Source organism: Antedon bifida, chromosome 3 (genome assembly GCF_963402885.1).
Source record: "Antedon bifida chromosome 3, ecAntBifi1.1, whole genome shotgun sequence".
In the NCBI taxonomy this organism is placed as follows: domain Eukaryota; kingdom Metazoa; phylum Echinodermata; class Crinoidea; order Comatulida; family Antedonidae; genus Antedon; species Antedon bifida.
In genome coordinates, this window is record NC_136228.1 from 32,444,735 (window position 1) to 32,462,873 (window position 18,139).

General features: G+C 34.7%; 5 protein-coding genes across 5 annotated transcripts in view; 1 reads left to right on the forward strand and 4 right to left on the reverse strand.

Moving 5' to 3' along the window:
* Positions 1 to 120: 120 nt before the first annotated feature.
* LOC144837655 (uncharacterized) lies at positions 121 to 1,843 on the reverse strand. Its single transcript, XM_078692858.1, has 3 exons — positions 1,689 to 1,843; positions 1,281 to 1,365; positions 121 to 1,159 (listed from the first exon to the last, which is right to left on the reverse strand). The coding sequence occupies exons 1-3, from the start codon at positions 1,788 to 1,790 to the stop codon at positions 417 to 419; spliced, it is 930 nt and encodes a 309-aa protein (XP_078548984.1). The 5' UTR covers positions 1,791 to 1,843; the 3' UTR covers positions 121 to 416.
* Positions 1,844 to 3,158: 1,315 nt separating this feature from the next.
* On the reverse strand, positions 3,159 to 6,343 carry LOC144837645 (cationic amino acid transporter 4-like). The gene is made up of 3 exons (XM_078692841.1): positions 4,771 to 6,343; positions 4,090 to 4,198; positions 3,159 to 3,468 (listed from the first exon to the last, which is right to left on the reverse strand). Exons 1-3 carry the CDS (start codon positions 6,313 to 6,315, stop codon positions 3,311 to 3,313), a joined length of 1,812 nt encoding a protein of 603 aa, XP_078548967.1. The 5' UTR covers positions 6,316 to 6,343; the 3' UTR covers positions 3,159 to 3,310.
* LOC144837646 (DNA polymerase lambda-like) overlaps positions 4,399 to 18,139 on the reverse strand; it is an 88,184-nt gene continuing 74,443 nt past the window's right edge. The window contains exon 11 of the mRNA XM_078692843.1: positions 4,399 to 4,413. The gene's annotated coding sequence lies outside the window, so the exon portion shown is untranslated. The remainder of the gene's footprint in view (positions 4,414 to 18,139) is intronic.
* Positions 7,724 to 16,293, forward strand: LOC144837648 (cytosol aminopeptidase-like). Its single transcript, XM_078692849.1, has 13 exons — positions 7,724 to 7,838; positions 8,852 to 8,967; positions 9,273 to 9,327; positions 9,585 to 9,759; positions 10,221 to 10,323; positions 10,606 to 10,767; positions 10,943 to 11,098; positions 12,269 to 12,482; positions 12,861 to 12,966; positions 13,265 to 13,344; positions 14,008 to 14,120; positions 14,693 to 14,823; positions 15,235 to 16,293. Exons 1-13 carry the CDS (start codon positions 7,731 to 7,733, stop codon positions 15,294 to 15,296), a joined length of 1,581 nt encoding a protein of 526 aa, XP_078548975.1. The 5' UTR covers positions 7,724 to 7,730; the 3' UTR covers positions 15,297 to 16,293.
* Positions 16,319 to 18,127, reverse strand: LOC144837660 (mediator of RNA polymerase II transcription subunit 28-like). The gene is made up of 4 exons (XM_078692862.1): positions 17,967 to 18,127; positions 17,418 to 17,484; positions 17,191 to 17,303; positions 16,319 to 17,095 (listed from the first exon to the last, which is right to left on the reverse strand). Exons 1-4 carry the CDS (start codon positions 18,021 to 18,023, stop codon positions 16,811 to 16,813), a joined length of 522 nt encoding a protein of 173 aa, XP_078548988.1. The 5' UTR covers positions 18,024 to 18,127; the 3' UTR covers positions 16,319 to 16,810.

The following is an 18,139-nucleotide window of genomic DNA, read 5'->3' on the forward strand; positions in this document are numbered from 1 at the left end:
AAACTAATTGAAAAGTGACAGTAATAGCATATATATTTCAAGTAATGAAATACATGTCTTTATGTCTATCTTAAATATATTCTGACATTATTACGCTTAAATGAAATCTTTTGCTATGAGCTAGCAGTGATATAGCCACAAGAAATAAAGTGGTATGGTTTTCGCAAGAAAAAGGGAACAATCTCTGTGTTCAAGCCACTGGGTTTCAAAGGCCTATGTGAAAAAGTGGTCAGGTTGAAACCTTACCAACCGTACTGGTGGCTATGGCCCCCTGGCTAGTCAACGTTAATTGATTGAGATGTGGTTCCTCACTTGACGATCAAGGTGTGCATAGGTCCTAGAATTTAGAAAGGTTGTTGCAAATAGAAAACAAAATGAGATTTAAAGATCCTATTAATATACTTTGGTATAGTAGTTTAAATTTCTGGCATTGGTGGTAAATCTATTTCTGGAAGTGGTTGGAGAGAATTCAGCTGAAAATGATCATCAAGCGTTGTATCATTACCATCAACCATGTCTGTGGAAAAAAGCGTTGAGAGGGTACCATGTAGAGAGGTTGATTCATTATGTTCATCTCTACATAATCTACTCGCTTCTAGTTCATTTTGAAGACTAGAGATTTTTTCTTGAAGGAATTTGTTTTCCTCTTCACAGCTGTACAGGTTTTTCACTAACGTCATAATTGTTACGTTCAGTTCATGTATGATTTTATCTTTTTCAAAATGGGATCGCTTTTTTTCCTTGGTCAATAATAATTCACTTGGGGTTTGATTTGATGTCAATGATGTTAGTGGATTGGCTTTGAAATAGTTGAAAAGATTAGATATTCTGAATGTTACATTTCCGTTCTCTTCGTTCGTGTTTTCTTTGATGATGTGGAGTAATGAATCGGCATTCTCCATGGAGTCGTACCGGTCGTTTGTTTCTACATGAGCTAGCTCGTGTTGTTTACTCTTATCAACTGCTACATTATTTTCATTAATATCTTCTTTGTCTTCTTCTTTTTCACTCATTTCAATCATAAGTTGTTTTCTTTGCTTCTCCCTCCGTTGCATCTCCTGCAAACGTGCAGGCTGTTTTTTATGATGATCATATTTTAGCTTGAGTAATTGTACCGTGTCCACATTTCTAGTTGTTTCCAAAGCTTCAAGAAGGTATTCTATAAAGATAATATTTTGATTGTTAATTGATAATTTAGGTAATTTAAGTTTATAAGTTATTTTATAAATATCTATGAGATAATGTGTAATAAAAATAACAATGTGTTGATTTGTACTTACCAGCTGCTTTTTGGTGACAATTAATGGCTTCTTCATATTGTCTTGCCAGAAGAAACTTTTCAGATCTTCTTTCCTGCTGATTGGCCTGTACAGAAGCAAAATGGTTAAACATTATTTTATTCGTAAAGCATTACTGTTATCTCCCTACAGCTACTAGGCCTTCCCTATCCTGCAGTACCGGTCCTACTATGCTTTATACTCTAGCCCAGTTTAGCCAGGTCTACTAGAAGTAGGCTAGAGGCCTATGCCTACTACTAGGCCTAGCTAGGACAAGGACAAGCGGTACCGGTCCTAGCTGGAGTAGGTTGGCCTCTCTCTACTACTACTAGCCAAGTCCAGCCGGATGGGCCTAGGCCTAGCTAGTTAGGCCTAGATATATGATTATCATAATAGTATAGGTCTGGTTACCTTATTAAGCGATGAACCCAAAAATTGAGAATCTAAACACAAACTGTAAGTTTTAATTGATTCAGATTTGGACATAGACAGCTGTTTTCTTTCGGTATCCATCAGGCCAGGAGGAAAACAAAAACGTCTCTTCCCCCAAAAACAACTTTTTCGATAATTGAGGGCGATATACATAATACAAAGCTTATATGGAACGCCGTTTATGCATTTTTAATTGGTGAAATTTTACCCGATTCATTTCTGCTCATATAGAATATAAAATATCAACGGAATAATAAATGTTACGCGGAATTTCAAATTGCAAAAAAAATCAAAGTGCGCTGTGCAATTTGAAAAAAGGTAACACGGAACGTGGGCATAAAAGGAGAATCCCCGTCGTAATTCACTCTTTTCTGCACGATCATCGCGCACTACCTCGACAAAATAGCTCAAAACGCATCCAGGATCGCGACTATTTTTAGGCTATCTTGACCTACTGTCGTCCAATTTCTCATATTCGTTATCATCTTTATTAGGATAACGTTTTATTACTTGCATTGCTGCAAATTACGCAATCCTTATTCTAATTTAAAATTGCGCAAATCGTTCAAATTGCGCACAACATCCACACTAGAAGTGACAAAATAACCCGGCTGGAATGTATGGACCTAGGGATTCAACTTGTTGGTTGGAATTAATCTGTTAACTTAACCATGAAGACCTTAAATGCACTAGTTGTCTAATTTTAATATTTATTTTTCATTTGGGGGAGGGGGGACAATACATTTTTAAATAGGTTATGACACATAATAAAAAATTAAAACAAATTATAGAGAAAAAAAATGATCACCATGCTTTATGGATAGAAAGAATATATAGGCATACCTTTAATAGAGACGTGGGGAATACCAGTTGTTTTTAGAAGTTCTCTCTGAATATAAGATACTGTACATTTGAGGTATATTAATCGCAGTTCAGAACAGATAGGCCCGGAAACCAAAACAAAGGAAGACAGGATACTCATATATTATCACAGAAAAAAATTCTAACGAATATTAAAGCAAATAAAAAGAATTGAATTTTTCAGTTAAATAAATACCAAGATGAAATAGATGATTTTAGATAGGCCACCGTAAATGACTATACCATTACTATTAACATTGTTATTCTATTCTTACTGAACAAAATAAATCACTTTATAAATCAATTTATAACTGAAATAAATATAATGAACAAAAAAACAAACGAAAAGAAAACTTTTCAGTTTTAAAAATAAATATCAGATGAAATGTTTTATTAAAACTAAACAAACAGGTTATATAAAAAGAAAAGAATAACAAAAGTTACGACAAAACAAAAACAAATCGATCATCTCGGCCATGGCCGGCTGTGAGAAGTGTACATTTTTACTATTCCTATTTATATTTTTGCTTTATGTACACGTCAACTAACGATCAAATAACAGTTACACGACACAAATACAACATTTTAGATGTATTTAATGAAATAATAAATAAATAAATAACTTTTCCATAGAACATTACGCAAGAAGAAATTCACACCGTCACATCTTTATTGATTATCCTCCAAAACTTCCATAATTATGAATACAAACCTAGTTATGCAACCGTTTGCCTCATTTGTCACTTGTCTTGTGCTGATATTTCGGACAATTCCATCGTTCCAAAATCAGGATTGTCCACTGGTGCTGCCAACAGCGGCGAATCTGATTGGGGGTCATCGCACTCTTTTGGTATCATGATGCTGTTATGGTAACCGTACATTGCATAAATTAGCAAACCTGTGAAGAATTAATTAATTTACTCATTGAAAATATGAAGTACTAATATTAGGTATTCACAATGACAATCATAATATCTATAGGTAAAACAATTATTTTCATTGCATATAATATTGTAGGACTGTATACGTTGTATATGGTACCAATCAATATTAGTTCATGGATCATTAATTTTTCCACAAAACTAAACATTTCTTTCCCTGATTTTTTTGTATCTAGCACAGGAACACAATGTAAAACGGGTTTTCTTTTACCTGTAATCCTGTATAAAGCTTTGTCTACACTATCAAACTAGTTTGACAAAAAAGTGTGGTGTGCCCAAATATGGTAGTGATATGCTCAAAATATGGTAGTGATATGACATCATCATGTCCATGGAAACATCACATAAAATTGGTAATGTGTAGACAGAGCTTAAAGATGTTGTTAAATAAATAAATAAGTGTCAATTTTGTTTTCGTGCTTTGTAAGTAACGCATTTAATTATATTGTAATTGCAGAACTTAGTGACGTTTTTGTATTTGTGTAATTGCGTCATTAGCATTACGATGTTTTCTTTCACTGACATTTAAATGTTACAGTGGAGTATTTTTACGTTATTCAAGAAACATGTTTATTTACCGATAATCACCCAAACTAGAAAACGTATCCAAGTAAAAGCTGATAGATTTGCCAATAGGAACAAGTTACACATGATTGACAGCACGGGAATGAAGGGAACCAACGGAACCTAAAGCATGAAAAAAGAACGGGTTAACGACTAGCAGTGTAGACTCCATCATTTTTGGTTCCCACTAGCGACGCAACGCAACCTACGAAACGTAAGAAAATGCTTCCAATAATTGTGTTTGCCCCCGCATGCGTGAAATCAAACCTGCGATGTATGCAGCACTGTTGTGTCGTCGGTTCCCACTTGTGATTACGCAATCGGCACTTTGCGTCAATACGTCGCTGCGTTGCGTTCTAGTGGGAACCACGCTTTATTCTTTTAAATTTAAGGATGAGCTTTGTGAAAATATTAAATTAAAAATATAACACAATAAATATACATTTGTAATATGAAGTAGGCTATAGTATTAAGAAGCCTCTCTGTCTACACTATCAAACAAGTTTGACAAAAAAGTGTGATGTACCCAAACATGATAGTGCTATGTTTAAATATAGTAGTGATATGATATCATCATGTCCATATATGGGCACATCATATTTGTTATTGTTCCATAAAGTTTGAAGTGTAGACAAGGCTCAAAATCGTATTTGTAGAAATAAAGTAGGAACTTTTTGTCTTGAGAGTAAACTTACTTTGAATGGTGGATTTTCTTGGTTTTGGTTATGAAGAAGAATAACACAGATACTCAGACATGCCCCAACAGCCAAAGCTATATGAAAAATGCCCCAAATTTGGTTTGTATTAAACATGATGAAGATGAGACACCCACAACATGATATGAAGACTGCGAGAGAAATCACAACGATCTTTCCTGGTGTTTCACTGTCTAGGAAACTGAAACACTTAAACTGTGGTTTAAGAGTACCGCCTATTACGTCAGATTCCGTTTTATCGTGTTTCCGCTCCTCGGCGTTTTCAACCCGATAGAATATGTTATTATCTTCCTCTGGCCTGTATCGGATAACAATTAATAAAGTCGCTATAATAAGATACGAAACGATGCTACCAATATTTAAAAGTTGAACTAATGTATGAAAGTTAAGAAACACGGCTAATACGAACGAAAACGCTCCTATGGTTAAAATCGTTTTGGTTGGAACGCGATTCTGAGATAGACGTCTAAGAAATGAAAATAAAAGTCCATCTGATGATATAGCGTATATTAACCTTGATAGACCAAACAAAGCATTTAAAATGGTACCAGAAATTGTTATTAAGATTCCAGTTGTGACTAAGTAGGTAGGAAAGGTTTCATGATATCTTCGGAAAGCTCCAGGGAAAGGTGCCTTTTGATCGATTTCAGCCCAAGGAACCATTAAAGTTAGACAAATAGCTGATAACACCCCAAAAACTGCGTTGATAACAATTGTGAGTATCAAAGCAATTGGAATGCTTTTAATAGGATTTGTGCATTCCTCGCTTGATGTGCAAATAACCTCAAAACCAGCAAAGAGGAAAAATAATTGCGCTGCTCCTTCGAACACACCTTTCATTCCAAACGGGAAGAATCCTCCATTGTCTGTCCAATTTGAAAGATTCGCAAACTTTAAACTATAAACGATTAATATCATTAGAACAACCAACAAACTACCAACTAAAACTTTATTTAGTTTCGATGAAATTTCAGCTCCATATAGTAACACTGTTGTGAAAACTATGATTAATAACCCAGCTAATAAATCTGGATATTTAGCGATGTAAAGAGACTGCCATGGATGTCCATCCATAAGATATTCTATTGTTAAGTTATGAATAAGACCATCGAATGTGTCATCAATGGTTGCCGCAAAACCTGAAGACACTCCAGCGGCACATCCTATGTACTCCAGAATCATATTCCAACCAATTACGAAAGCCCATATCTCTCCAACCGTTACATACGCGTAAAGATACGCGCTGCCTGCTTTTGGCACCCTGCAACCAAACTCGGCGTAGCATAATGCCGAAAACAAGGCACATACGGCTGTGATAATGATAGAGAAAATGACAGCAGGTCCCGCCATAGTTTTAGCTACAGTACCAATGAGAACGAATAATCCAATTCCTAAAGTGTAACTTGTCCCCACCATTGTAAGATCAAATGTTGACAGACATCTGTGTAGCTCTGTGTCCAAATTATTGATATTCAATGCTCTACGTCGCAGTACATTACTGAACGTCTGTTGCAAACACGCCATTTTGGATTGTACGGAACGAGATCATGAAACTCAGATATGTCAGTGTGATCCTAGGCATAGGATATGTCTACTGCTCTGAATCAGTCTTTTAACGACACGATATCAAATCCTTTAATCCTTTTTTAGGCCTACAATTAAAGCTTTCTTTCGCGTGTTTTACTCTCTTTTGTATTTGTACGTACCGTACGATTCGATGACCAAAAAAGTCAATGACAATAAAAATGCAACAAAAGAATTTTCTGAACCGAATCAGAAAGGATGGAGACAAACCTACGTCTGTTCGTTCGTTCGTTTCGTTTTTATATTTTGTATTGATGTCTAAGTTTAAATGACCTAAATTTGATAATGAATAGGCCTTATGTACGTATCCGTTATTATGTATTTTCGCACGAAAAATAGTTCAATAAAGTTTTTATAGTTTAATGTTACCTTCGATATGCCGGTTTATTAATATTGTTTCGTCACATTTTGAAAACTGTTTTAATCTTATCTGTCGTAGAAATGATTTTATGTTAATAATGCTACCGTTATGTATAGTAATACTGTTCCAAGTATGTTAATGGTGTGGTGTATGTGAAATGAATGGTCACGAACAAAGATCGTGTTTCTCTAAAACATTTAATAGCGGTGAATTCTATCAAATGTACACAGTGACACCCTCCTCAATTGTTGCTGTTTTAATTAATATATAAAATTCCCAAATGAAAAATCTATGCCAAAATGGGACGTAAGGTCACATGAAGGTCTTGGTTTCAGCAATTCCATTTTCACGCTGCTGCTCTAGCCCGCTACGTCTCATGAAGACTACTCATTCATAAGCTGAATCAAGCAGCAGTTAAAGTATCTAAGGCCGACAGTTTTGTGACTTTGTAAACTCGACTATAATTTATAGATCCCAGTTGCTGGACCTAAAAAAAGTCTGGGAAAAGAGAGTCTATGAGGGCTCATGGTTGAACGATTTTGGATTCTCGCCCTTTGATTGGTTGAAACGAATCAACAGATTGTGGAAGAATTTTGTCACTTGTACCACCGTGAAGTCACGTTGTCTCTAGAGGGTATTCAGTTGCATGCCTATATATGTTGAGGTCACACACACACACAGCACATTAAAGTTCAAAATTGACCATTTTTAAATGGGCATGTGATTCATAATTAAAGAACTATCTTTGATTTGTATGTATTTTTGCGATTAAAGAACATCTTTTTAATAATTAATCATAAATATATCTGAAGAAGGAACAATGATTAATTTTAAAATGTCGAGCAGCGTTTTTTGTAATAAATATTTCTTGTTTACATTACCACACCCGATGGCCCTTGCGTTATTTTTACCTTTTTAGCGTTCCATATAAAACCATCGCTGCCGCCGGGAACCAGATTAAAAACCATCTGGTTCATCTTCTTCATCATCCATCATGGCAGCCTCCATAGCTCGCTTATGTCGGTGCCGAACAGAACAGAATTATGCTACTTTGAGTCGTTTCAGTTCCCAATGTTTCCGAAATTGTAGTACAAACGTTAAGGTATATAATTCAGATGTATAACCTATTGTGTATTCATAAATTGAATGTAAGGCTAGAGAGTTCAGTAAAGTAGGCCCTCTTGTTAGGCCCGGACCTCCTAACTAATGCGGTTATCAGACGACGATCGGGCCCACTTGAATACGATCGGGCCCACTTCAAGACGATCGGGCCCAAATCGTGAGACGATCGGGCCCATCAAGAAGGGTGAAAGACGATCGGGCCCAGACGATCATGCCCAATGAATAAGACGATCGGCCCCAAAACATTCTATTATAAAAAAAAATTATTCGATATAAAATCAGAAAAATATGAAAATATGTATTACCGAAATAAGTTTCATGCGCGACAGATGTCATGTGCTATTAATTTTGTCGCGAGAGAGAAGTCAAGTTATAATTCACTGTATTGTACAGAGCAAAAATTAAATACGGGAATACAGTACATACAACACAATAATAACAATCAAAATCAATCACATTTATTCATAAATCGAGAGTATTTGGTAAGAAATTCTTAAAACCAGTAGTGTTAATTAGGGTAAAAAAAATTATGATAAAATCAGAAAAATCTAATTAATGTTTTTAAAAGAAAAGCACGTTGACACTAAGCACTAGGAATGAAATGTGGCACATTATTTTATATAACACAAAAGACTATCGGGCCAAACGCTAAGACGATCGGGACCAAATGGTAAGACGTTCGGGCCCAACGAGGTTTTGAATACACAGGACGATGGACGACCGCAAAATGTGGGCCCGATCGTCCGTGGTCCCGATCGTCTGTTCCCCCTCCTATATAGCTAGCCATAATTGCGGCCCAACAAGCCTGCCAGGCCGGGCTCTAGCTAGGCTAGGTAGGTACTGGTGTATTAGTAGGCTCCTATTCCCAGCTTAAGTGTAGCGCCAGGCCCATATCATGGAATTTCTACTAAATCTATCCATTTGCATCACCTGGTTATTAATTTTTAATTAGGATTGGCAGGTGCATCATTCATAATACATTTTTTTTTTCAGAAAGGAGTCGTTCTTGGAGCGTATGAAAATGACAATGGTGATGGGTTTATCCTAACAAAATCAGCTGAAAGTTACAATAACAAAAGCAATGGAAAGCTAGAAGAACTTTTAAACATGTAGGTATATTATGTGTACTCCACTTTTTCATGTTAACATATTACAATGTTGAAGTCCTTTCAAATATCAAAAGAAGGTAATTCAAAGTGCCAAATAAAGTGTGTAGGAGAACGTGGGAAGGAATATCTACAGGGGCATATAAGCATTTGCTTTAAGCCCAACAACAAAGTAAGTAAGTAAAATAAAACCCAAACAATTAAATTAATTCAAGTCAGTTGTTAAATTAATTATGTTAAATTTTGTGATACATTTTGATTTTATCGTGATAGCTTTCCATTTTATAAATTTTTTTTTATCTTTTCAGTTCTGGTCCGGTGTTGAAAAAAGGCAAGACCAGAGTTTTTTATGGATTAGATGAGGTATGTTGGGAATTGATTCTCTCTCTGCTGATGACAATTTCAATAAATTCAACTGAACTGAATTCAGGCTTAATATATATTTAATGAATATATTTTGGAAAACTGTAATTGTTATCCATATTTCTAGAGAAATGTGATATAATGACAATGATGCTGTGTAATGATAAAATGTAATTTCAGGTTCTGTATATTATTTTTGTATGCCATTTGTAAAATTGAAAATTTTTACATTTTTTCTCAATTATTTTATAATTTAGGAATTCTCTTCAGTAGCAATTGTCGGTGTTGGGAAGGAAGGAGTTGGTTATAACGAAGCGGAAATGTTGGATGAGCGCCGTGAAAACATTAGAGTTGCAGCTTCTGCCGGAGTGAGGCAGCTTAGAGAGGCTGGTGCCAATCTGGTGCAAGTAGAACCGTTTTCTTGTGCTCAAGGTGTTTCATAATTTAAATATTTATTATAGTGTATTTAAATGAGAGTTACAATGTGATTTTTTATAATTCATGTTAATGTTACACTGTACTACAATTTTGGTATACCAAAAAAGTTCATTTTTTATTTAAAAAAAAGTTCAGTGCCCACAAATTTAAAGACTCATGATTGGCAACCCAAGAATACATTCATATACTGTCAATACCAACTGTTTCAATAAACTGAAGTTATAATAAAACACCAAGGAAGGCCTGCACTCTAGCCTTATTACAGATAACTTTATATCCGTAAACAGAATAACAGAAATTTTCAGGAAAACCTACATCAATCTGAGGGTGCCTAGTTTTTGGAAAGTTGACTATTTATTTTCTTGCCAACTGATGTAGATATATGCATACAAATCATCAATTTATAGTTTTGGTGGCAAATATATATAACTGTATTTATAATATTTTATTAACAGCATCAGCTGAAGGAGCTACTCTTGGACTGTACAATTACGATGAACTGAAAGATAGCAAACACAAAAAGCCTGAGGTTAAAATTGGATTATACAATGCTGACAAGTATGAAAGTATTTGTTTATATTTTATTGTTATATACTATGTAGCTTAGTATAAAGCCTGATATTGTTTTCATTGATATTTTGTTTACTGTTTTATAAATGAGTAAATAAATAACATACTGTCAGGGGAAAATGGCAAAAGGCTTCCTACTTTCTAGGAGTTTTATCAGATAATCTATATTGTTTTGAAAACTCTTGTAACATGACCACAGTGCTGATTTTGCCATTTTTCCTCTAACTGCATACTGTTACATACATTTTATAATATTATTATTATTATTAGTGATCAAAGCAATGATTGGAAAAAAGGTGAAATTCTAGCAAATTGTCAAAATTTTGCACGAAAATTGACTGAAATGCCTGCAAATTTGCTGCACCCATCATCATTTGCGAAAATCACGGAGGAGGAACTACCTTGGATCGATGAACTTGAGATCATTGTTCAGTAAGTTGAAAACATAAATAAATTGTAACTTGAAACCTTTTAAATGACATTTAATCAATCTGTACAATTGTAATTATTTGCCCCTCCACCACCTCCCATATAATATTTCTATGATTGTAGTAAGAATATGAAAATCATAATGTGAAAACAATAACAACTTTCATCCTACCTTTAGCCACCAAGCTTGGATTGATAAAATGAAAATGGGAGCATTTGCAAGCGTCTCTAAGGGATCGTCACAACCCCCGGTATTTATGGAACTTGTGTACAAAGGAGGAGAACGTTCTAAAAAGCCGTTGGTACTTGTAGGAAAAGGGGTCACTTTTGACAGGTAAACAGAGGTCAATTTTTTTTTTAAATGCTCACGCTCTGTCTACACTATCAAACTAGTTTGACAAAAAAAGTGTGATGTGTCCAAATATGGTAGTAATATGGCCAATTATTGTTCATATATGGTCACATTTTTTTGTCACATAAAGGTTTACAGTGTAGACAGAACTTTATACTGTTTATATCTTTGGAAATATATGCTTAAAGCCCCCTTCCCTACGTTTTTTAGATCTAATTTAAGATCACAAACTATATTTAATGTAAAAATAATACTATATGGTCCTATTGCGATAACTTTTTTCGTCTTTAAACGGTTAAAAATGTGAAAAATAAGTCCCAAATCCCAAAATGCATTGCGCGCGGATTGATATTTTTGTTTTTCACCTGTAATTCGCCCACTTTTCGATCGATCGTGAGGCCAAAACAAATGGAAGACTCCTAACTTTTCAGCGAAAATACCGGGTTTTCCCCAATTTGTATCAACGGAGTCTGGCAAAAATAGAAAGACAATTAATGCAGCAAATATACAACGTCAGGCTAGGTATATAGCTAGCGTACGATGTTCGTACGTTACCGATGTTTACCAGCTAGGCCTACAAAACTAAGCCTAGCTAGGCTAGGCCTAAGACCGTCCACGAGAGGTCGATCGCCGCGAGCTACTTAGGTAGTGCATTGTTTCTCACTTTTTATCATAATTTACCATAAAACGTACATTTAAGACAAGGAATGACATGGTTTAATGTTTTTAAAGTGATATATATGTATTATTTTCCAAAAAACGTCCAAAATTGCAGGGAAGGGGTCTTTAAAATTGAGGGTGTATCAATTGATGGTGAAAAAGTTCCTCTCTAGCCTCATTTTCGCAACATAATCATGTATCATGTATTGGGAGATGTTCAACCATGCATATCTTTACTGTGTTTCCATGCGTAACAATATGTGCTTCAAATGGTGAAGAAAGTTGACATAGTTATGTCCATCCTGGCGTGCCATACTTGCACAACAAAATCATGTACAGTATCATGTTTTGGGTGATGTTCAACCAAGCATATCTTTATATGTTTGCATGTGTAATAATATTTACCGCAGCATTATTTCAGTTCAGGTTGGATAACGTAGATGCTTTTATTATATTATTTATTAATACTAAAATGTTTTTATTGAATTGTAGTGGTGGAATCTCGATAAAACCTTCAGCACAAATGGATCTTATGAGGGGAGACATGGGAGGAGCGGCCACTGTCGTAGCAGCTATCTCAGCAATAGCATCATTAAAACTTCCAATTAATGTAACCGGTTTAGTACCGCTGTGTGAAAATATGGTCAATGGCATGGCAACCAGACCCGGCGATGTTGTCACAGCAATGAATGGCAAGACTATACAGGTATTTCTGTCCAAAATCTTAGAATTTTCTTTTTAATAATAATTATATCTGTTGTACTGTAACCAAGATGAAGACGAACTTCATCTTTAAACAATAAAATATGATTATATGGTATTTTGTGAGTTGGTCCAGCAAGCCACGTTGAACTTCGATGTTCAAATAAATGAAAATCAAATTAAATTAAATATAGAGTATATTATTTAATGTTATACTAGGTTGTATGCATTTTATAATGAACATAGCTTCCTTGTCGGGCTAAATATAACCTTATTAAAAGTGAAGTATTTTGCTGTATGTGTCTTTAAGGCTATTTTGTTATCTTATATGAATTGAACATGTTTGTTAAAAGCAGTTTTTTGTATTTTTTTTACTTTACAGGTTGATAACACTGATGCAGAAGGGCGCCTCCTATTGGCTGATGCTCTTTGCTACGCTTGTCAACATCATAGTCCAGCTGCAATTGTCGACCTTGCAACACTAACAGGTTAGTTTTAGTTAAGTTGACCTAATTGTGTAACATGCAACAATACATACAATGCACGGCCGTGCACTCTGCTGCATAGAGCTAAATAAACTGTTTATTTAAAAATAGTAATTTTTATATTGACTGCTTTTTTCTTTTTTCACCTCATTTTGTAACTTTCGCCTAGTGGTCTACAATTTAAAAAAAAAGGAATCACCCTCCAACTTTTTTTTACAAAAAGGACCATCAACAACTTACTGTTTTTACGTGGCCTAATGTTTGTCATACACTACTCACTTATTTTGATCTTTCATTACAGGTGCTATGGATGTAGCTTTGGGATCAGGTGTTGCTGGGCTTTTCACAAACTCTACACAATTATGGGATGCCTTTCACAAAGTAAGCCTATTAATGTGATTTAATAATGAGGGCCATTTCCTCGTTCTGTGCCTTTATGTTATATACTACCAGCTGAGCTCAAAATGCCCTGTATTTTCTCTTTTATTGAGAAATATAGTATAATATCCGGGATTATCAGCTACCCCTCCACCCAGTTACAATTCCATCACCCAACCAACCTGGTCAAAACCTTTTCTATATTCGATATACATCAAACATGAGTGGAGTTGTGACTTGGTGGTTATGGTGCTTGGCTACCAATCCAAGGGTCCTGGGTTCAAGCCCTGTCATATGTCAGGATTTTTTCTAATGACAATTTACAACTCCATTCCCAAAGACTTGTTTATGTAGAGCATCTTGTGTATATGTTTGTCTTGTGAACAGAATTCCCACCTTTAAGAAAGATAGTGAATGAATTTGCTTATGGGATTCCTTTCCAATTTGCCTAAATAATAATAATATCCTGGATTTATACAGCGCCTAATGTTGTGAAACCTTTAAGCGCTGAACATTATTACCCCAGTAATATTTTGGGATCAAACACATATGGAAACCTACTCCCATAATGCAGCTAGTAATCAGCGCAAAGTTGTGTATATATATAAACAAAACAAAACATTATATAACATAATAATGTAGGATTCCTGCTTTGAATTATCATAGGCTGGTGGTGTTACAGGTGACAGGGTATGGAGAATGCCATTACTGCAGCATTATACAAAACAAATTACAGATAGCCAACTTGCTGATATTAATAATATAGGGACAAGTAGCAGGTAATGATGAAATGAGTATTAAAATATTGTATTTTTTCATTATTATTCATGTAAATGACCTTTAAAAGATTTTTTAAATTAAATTAAAATGAATCCCGGATGGTTAAGCAAGGTACCGAATCCTTAATGATATGATTAATATGATGTTTTCAATAACAAAAAAAAATGTTTTTTCAACTGGTTGGATAACGCTAGGGTTAGACCAGCTTTACTCACCATCCTTAGCTTATAGCAAGGTAAAACAAATATATTGTACTTTATCAATGTGGACTCCGATTGCTCTTGTTTAATGTTTTTAATGGCTAGGCCTAGCCTATCACTACTAATGACGTTAATATTTCTTTATTATTTCTGGTTGGGAGTCAATTCCTTCCCATAGATATTGTTGGTACATACTACGCCTTCATACATACTGCATAATAAAATATATCTGGCAATGTCCTGCCATACCGTTACATCCTTTGTGGTCTTGTGGATAAGTTGCATGAAATCGCAGGTTTGAACACAAACAGAATATTGCACAATTTGATGAATACTACTCTGATTACTGATTAATTGATTTGCATATTTAGGTCAGCAGGTGCATGTACAGCAGCTGCATTTCTTCAAGAGTTTGTCTCTGTACCTCATTGGGCACACCTTGATATTGCTGGCGTGTTTTTGAATAAAGATGAAGTACCGTATTTAAGCAAAGGAATGTCAGGTAATCAAAACAAATTTACCAATTATGATCCCACCCCCAAATCACCCCTGTCACCCAACTTGCTCAAAAAGTTCATGACCAAAATTTCCCTGGGTTGAAACAATCCTATTCAAAGGTATTAGCCTCATGCCAGATGAGCGTGATGTGTATTATGCTATGGTCATACCCTATTCACTGGGATGCTCCTATTAAGTGATAGATGGGTGGAAATAGCCTTTTGAGTCAAACAAATTGCAAAAGTTAGTTTTTTTGCTGAAACATGTTCAACTTTATACATATATTATTATGCATATTATACTGCAGTTGGACAACTAAATGATTTCTCAATGTGTACAGATTGCTGAGGAATAGCCTTTGACATTATTAGACCAAGTACTTTAACAAATGTTTCATGAATTTGTGTTTTTATAGGAAGGCCAATGAGAACGCTGGTAGAGTTTGCCGAACAATTCAATAGCATCACACTGGATTAAGCATATGACTTCACACTTTTTTTGTCAAACTAGTTTGCTAGTGTAGACAGAGCTTTAGACTATTGAGGGCAGCAAAATCAAACTGAAATAATCATTGCCCGAATCAAGTCGTCAAGTCAGTGGTGCTAAATATTTTAATCTAAATAACATTCATAAACACTCTATTGTATATCAATCACGAAGGTGGGGAGGATGTTGAACCAAAACGCCATTGTGAAAAAGTTTTGTATGATTTGTGAATGTGTGGATTTCCGTTGATGGGGAAGGCAGACAAGATCCTTGCTCCCAGAGGTGCCCGAGACATATACCAGCAAACATCGTCCACAAAACACCAGATAACTGTTTGAAAGGTTTCAATTCAAAGAACAAAACAAGCTATTTGCAATATACAACTTGTGTGTCGGGCTACTTGGAGTTTTAGTTTAGTCTTACGAAATAGTACTATATAAATTATTAAGTATTAATAAATGTGTATATTGCAGTCGCAGGTCATTTTTTACCTTGAATTTTCTGAAGCTCTGTCTACACTATCAAATTTTATTTGAACAAAAAAATGTTATGTGCCCATATATGGACATGATGATGTCATATCACTACCATATTTGGACACATCACACTTTTTTTCTCAAACTAGTTTGAAAGTGTGATAGAGCTTATCTTTTTTAAATTTTTCAATGTACTCATTTTAACAATGTAAAAGTAATAAATAGGTATTTACTTCTCCTGCATACATAAATATTTTGGCTGCTCACTACTGTCAAAATGGAATGGTCCATTTTCCCACCAAAATCAATGATGCATGTGATTTTATGTAATAATAATAATAGCAATAATGATGGTGTTTTTTTTATTAAAACTACGAAAATAAAATTATGTTTCAAATTACTAATCATCTATTGACTGCTTTGGAATGTGAAGTGTGTTGGCATACGTCTTTTAGTTAATGTACATGTACAATAATAGGTACCATGATAACTAATAGAATACATTGAATACAGAAAATTTAATAAAACTACAGAGTATGTACTTGAATTAGTGTTTATTTCAATAATTGAGGGCAGTAAACACACAGTGCTACTACCGGAGTAGACACATCTCTATTGTTTCTTTTTATATAGCGTCATCAGTGCGGATTTCAATTTTTGTTTAAATAGCTGTTTCCAGCTTAAGTATAGTTTTGAGATGATGTTTTTATTGAACTTAATCACTGGAACCTAGACTACTACAGTACCTGAGCCTCTATACTTTCTCGTCCGGTAATTGTCCACTTGTGTAATGTGTTACAACATATCTGTAGTACACACACTTATTTTGTAGTGTAGCACTGTATATAATATAACAGACTCTTTGATGTAAAAGATATTTGTCCAAGCGCTGCAGTTATTAAAATGGCAATCTTTTGAACATTCATTGTCCCAAATTACTCCTACAGTGTCATATTGTATTCATCTTCTAGTGATCAAAGCCACTCCCTTATTTAAAGCAGCCTGGGCCAAGTGAGCTAGTGGTCCTAATCACCTATCAAACCCACCCCCTATATTTGAAGCAGCCTGTGCCAAGTGAGCTAGTGGGCTTTGATGAGCTTGGTTTTGGAAACTTCCATGACCTGGCGTGCCCATGAACTGTTGTCTGGACATCTGCGGCATTTGTTGTTGCTGCTGCTGCTGTGGCTGTGGTGGGGGAGGAGGTGCACCCTTTTCACATGATTGAAAAACCCCCTGCCAGTGCTGTAATCGTCTCATCTGTTTTTGGATCAATACATCTTTGCGTCGTAGCTCAACCTGCAACTCGTCACATTCCTGCAAAAAATGGGGTTTTTTAAATTAATAACAAGAAAATAATTCATCAGAATTTACATTGCTGACTTCCAGTAAATTGTAAATTGTTTATTTACCTCTCTCACTAATTGGTTTGGATGACTATTGGAAAGTAGCAGACGTTTTTGAAGAAAGAATGTTTCCATTTCTTTGGCTACATCTAGAAACTTTTGAACAGCCTGTTCCACACCTTGAAATACAATACAAAACAATTTAAATTAAATAAATCAAGACGTTTTTATGAATAAAGACGTAATATATTGGTGTAAATTAATATTATTATTATTGATGTTATATTTTTTACCTGTTTTTACTTCCATGTAATCTACAATGTTAAAATGTTCTTGATTTGTCAAGTTTGATAAGCAACCCTTTAATTTAAACAAAATATAAATAGATAATATATATAAAATAAATAATTTTCATGATCACTGATAAACTAGAAGTAGAGTATTATTATGTTAGTAACCTATTAATATATTAAAAATACACTATCATTCTTCTAGATCATCAGACATCAGTATGACATCTTTTAATCCCTTTTATTAAGTATATATACATTTTAATTTGATCTATAAAGTATAATTAAATATTTAAAAATAGTAATTATTATATTTTAAAATGTTTTTAAAACGTAATAGCCTTGGTCAATAGCACAACATCTCTTTAATGTGTGTAATGCATAAAATGCAAAAACAGTTATGTGGGTGTGCTAGGCCCTGTAGACCTCATTGTATACGTTCATCCGGACACGCCTGGGTATTCAACGTGTATACTGCATAATGGGGGCCTAGAGTTAAACTAGTGATATGGTTACTTTAAACAATATTTCATTTTTATAACTAAAACATACAGTGAATGCATTTTCCATTTCTTCGGCCAAGTTCTTCTCTCCTCCACCAGCGGCCATATTATGTGATATATTTAGGTTTTTTTCTTGTCTACTCTTTTCTTTCCATGCACAATAAAAAAACTTTCAAAATTTACACTTTTCTGGAATGTAATAAATGACTTTTTGCGTTTTGA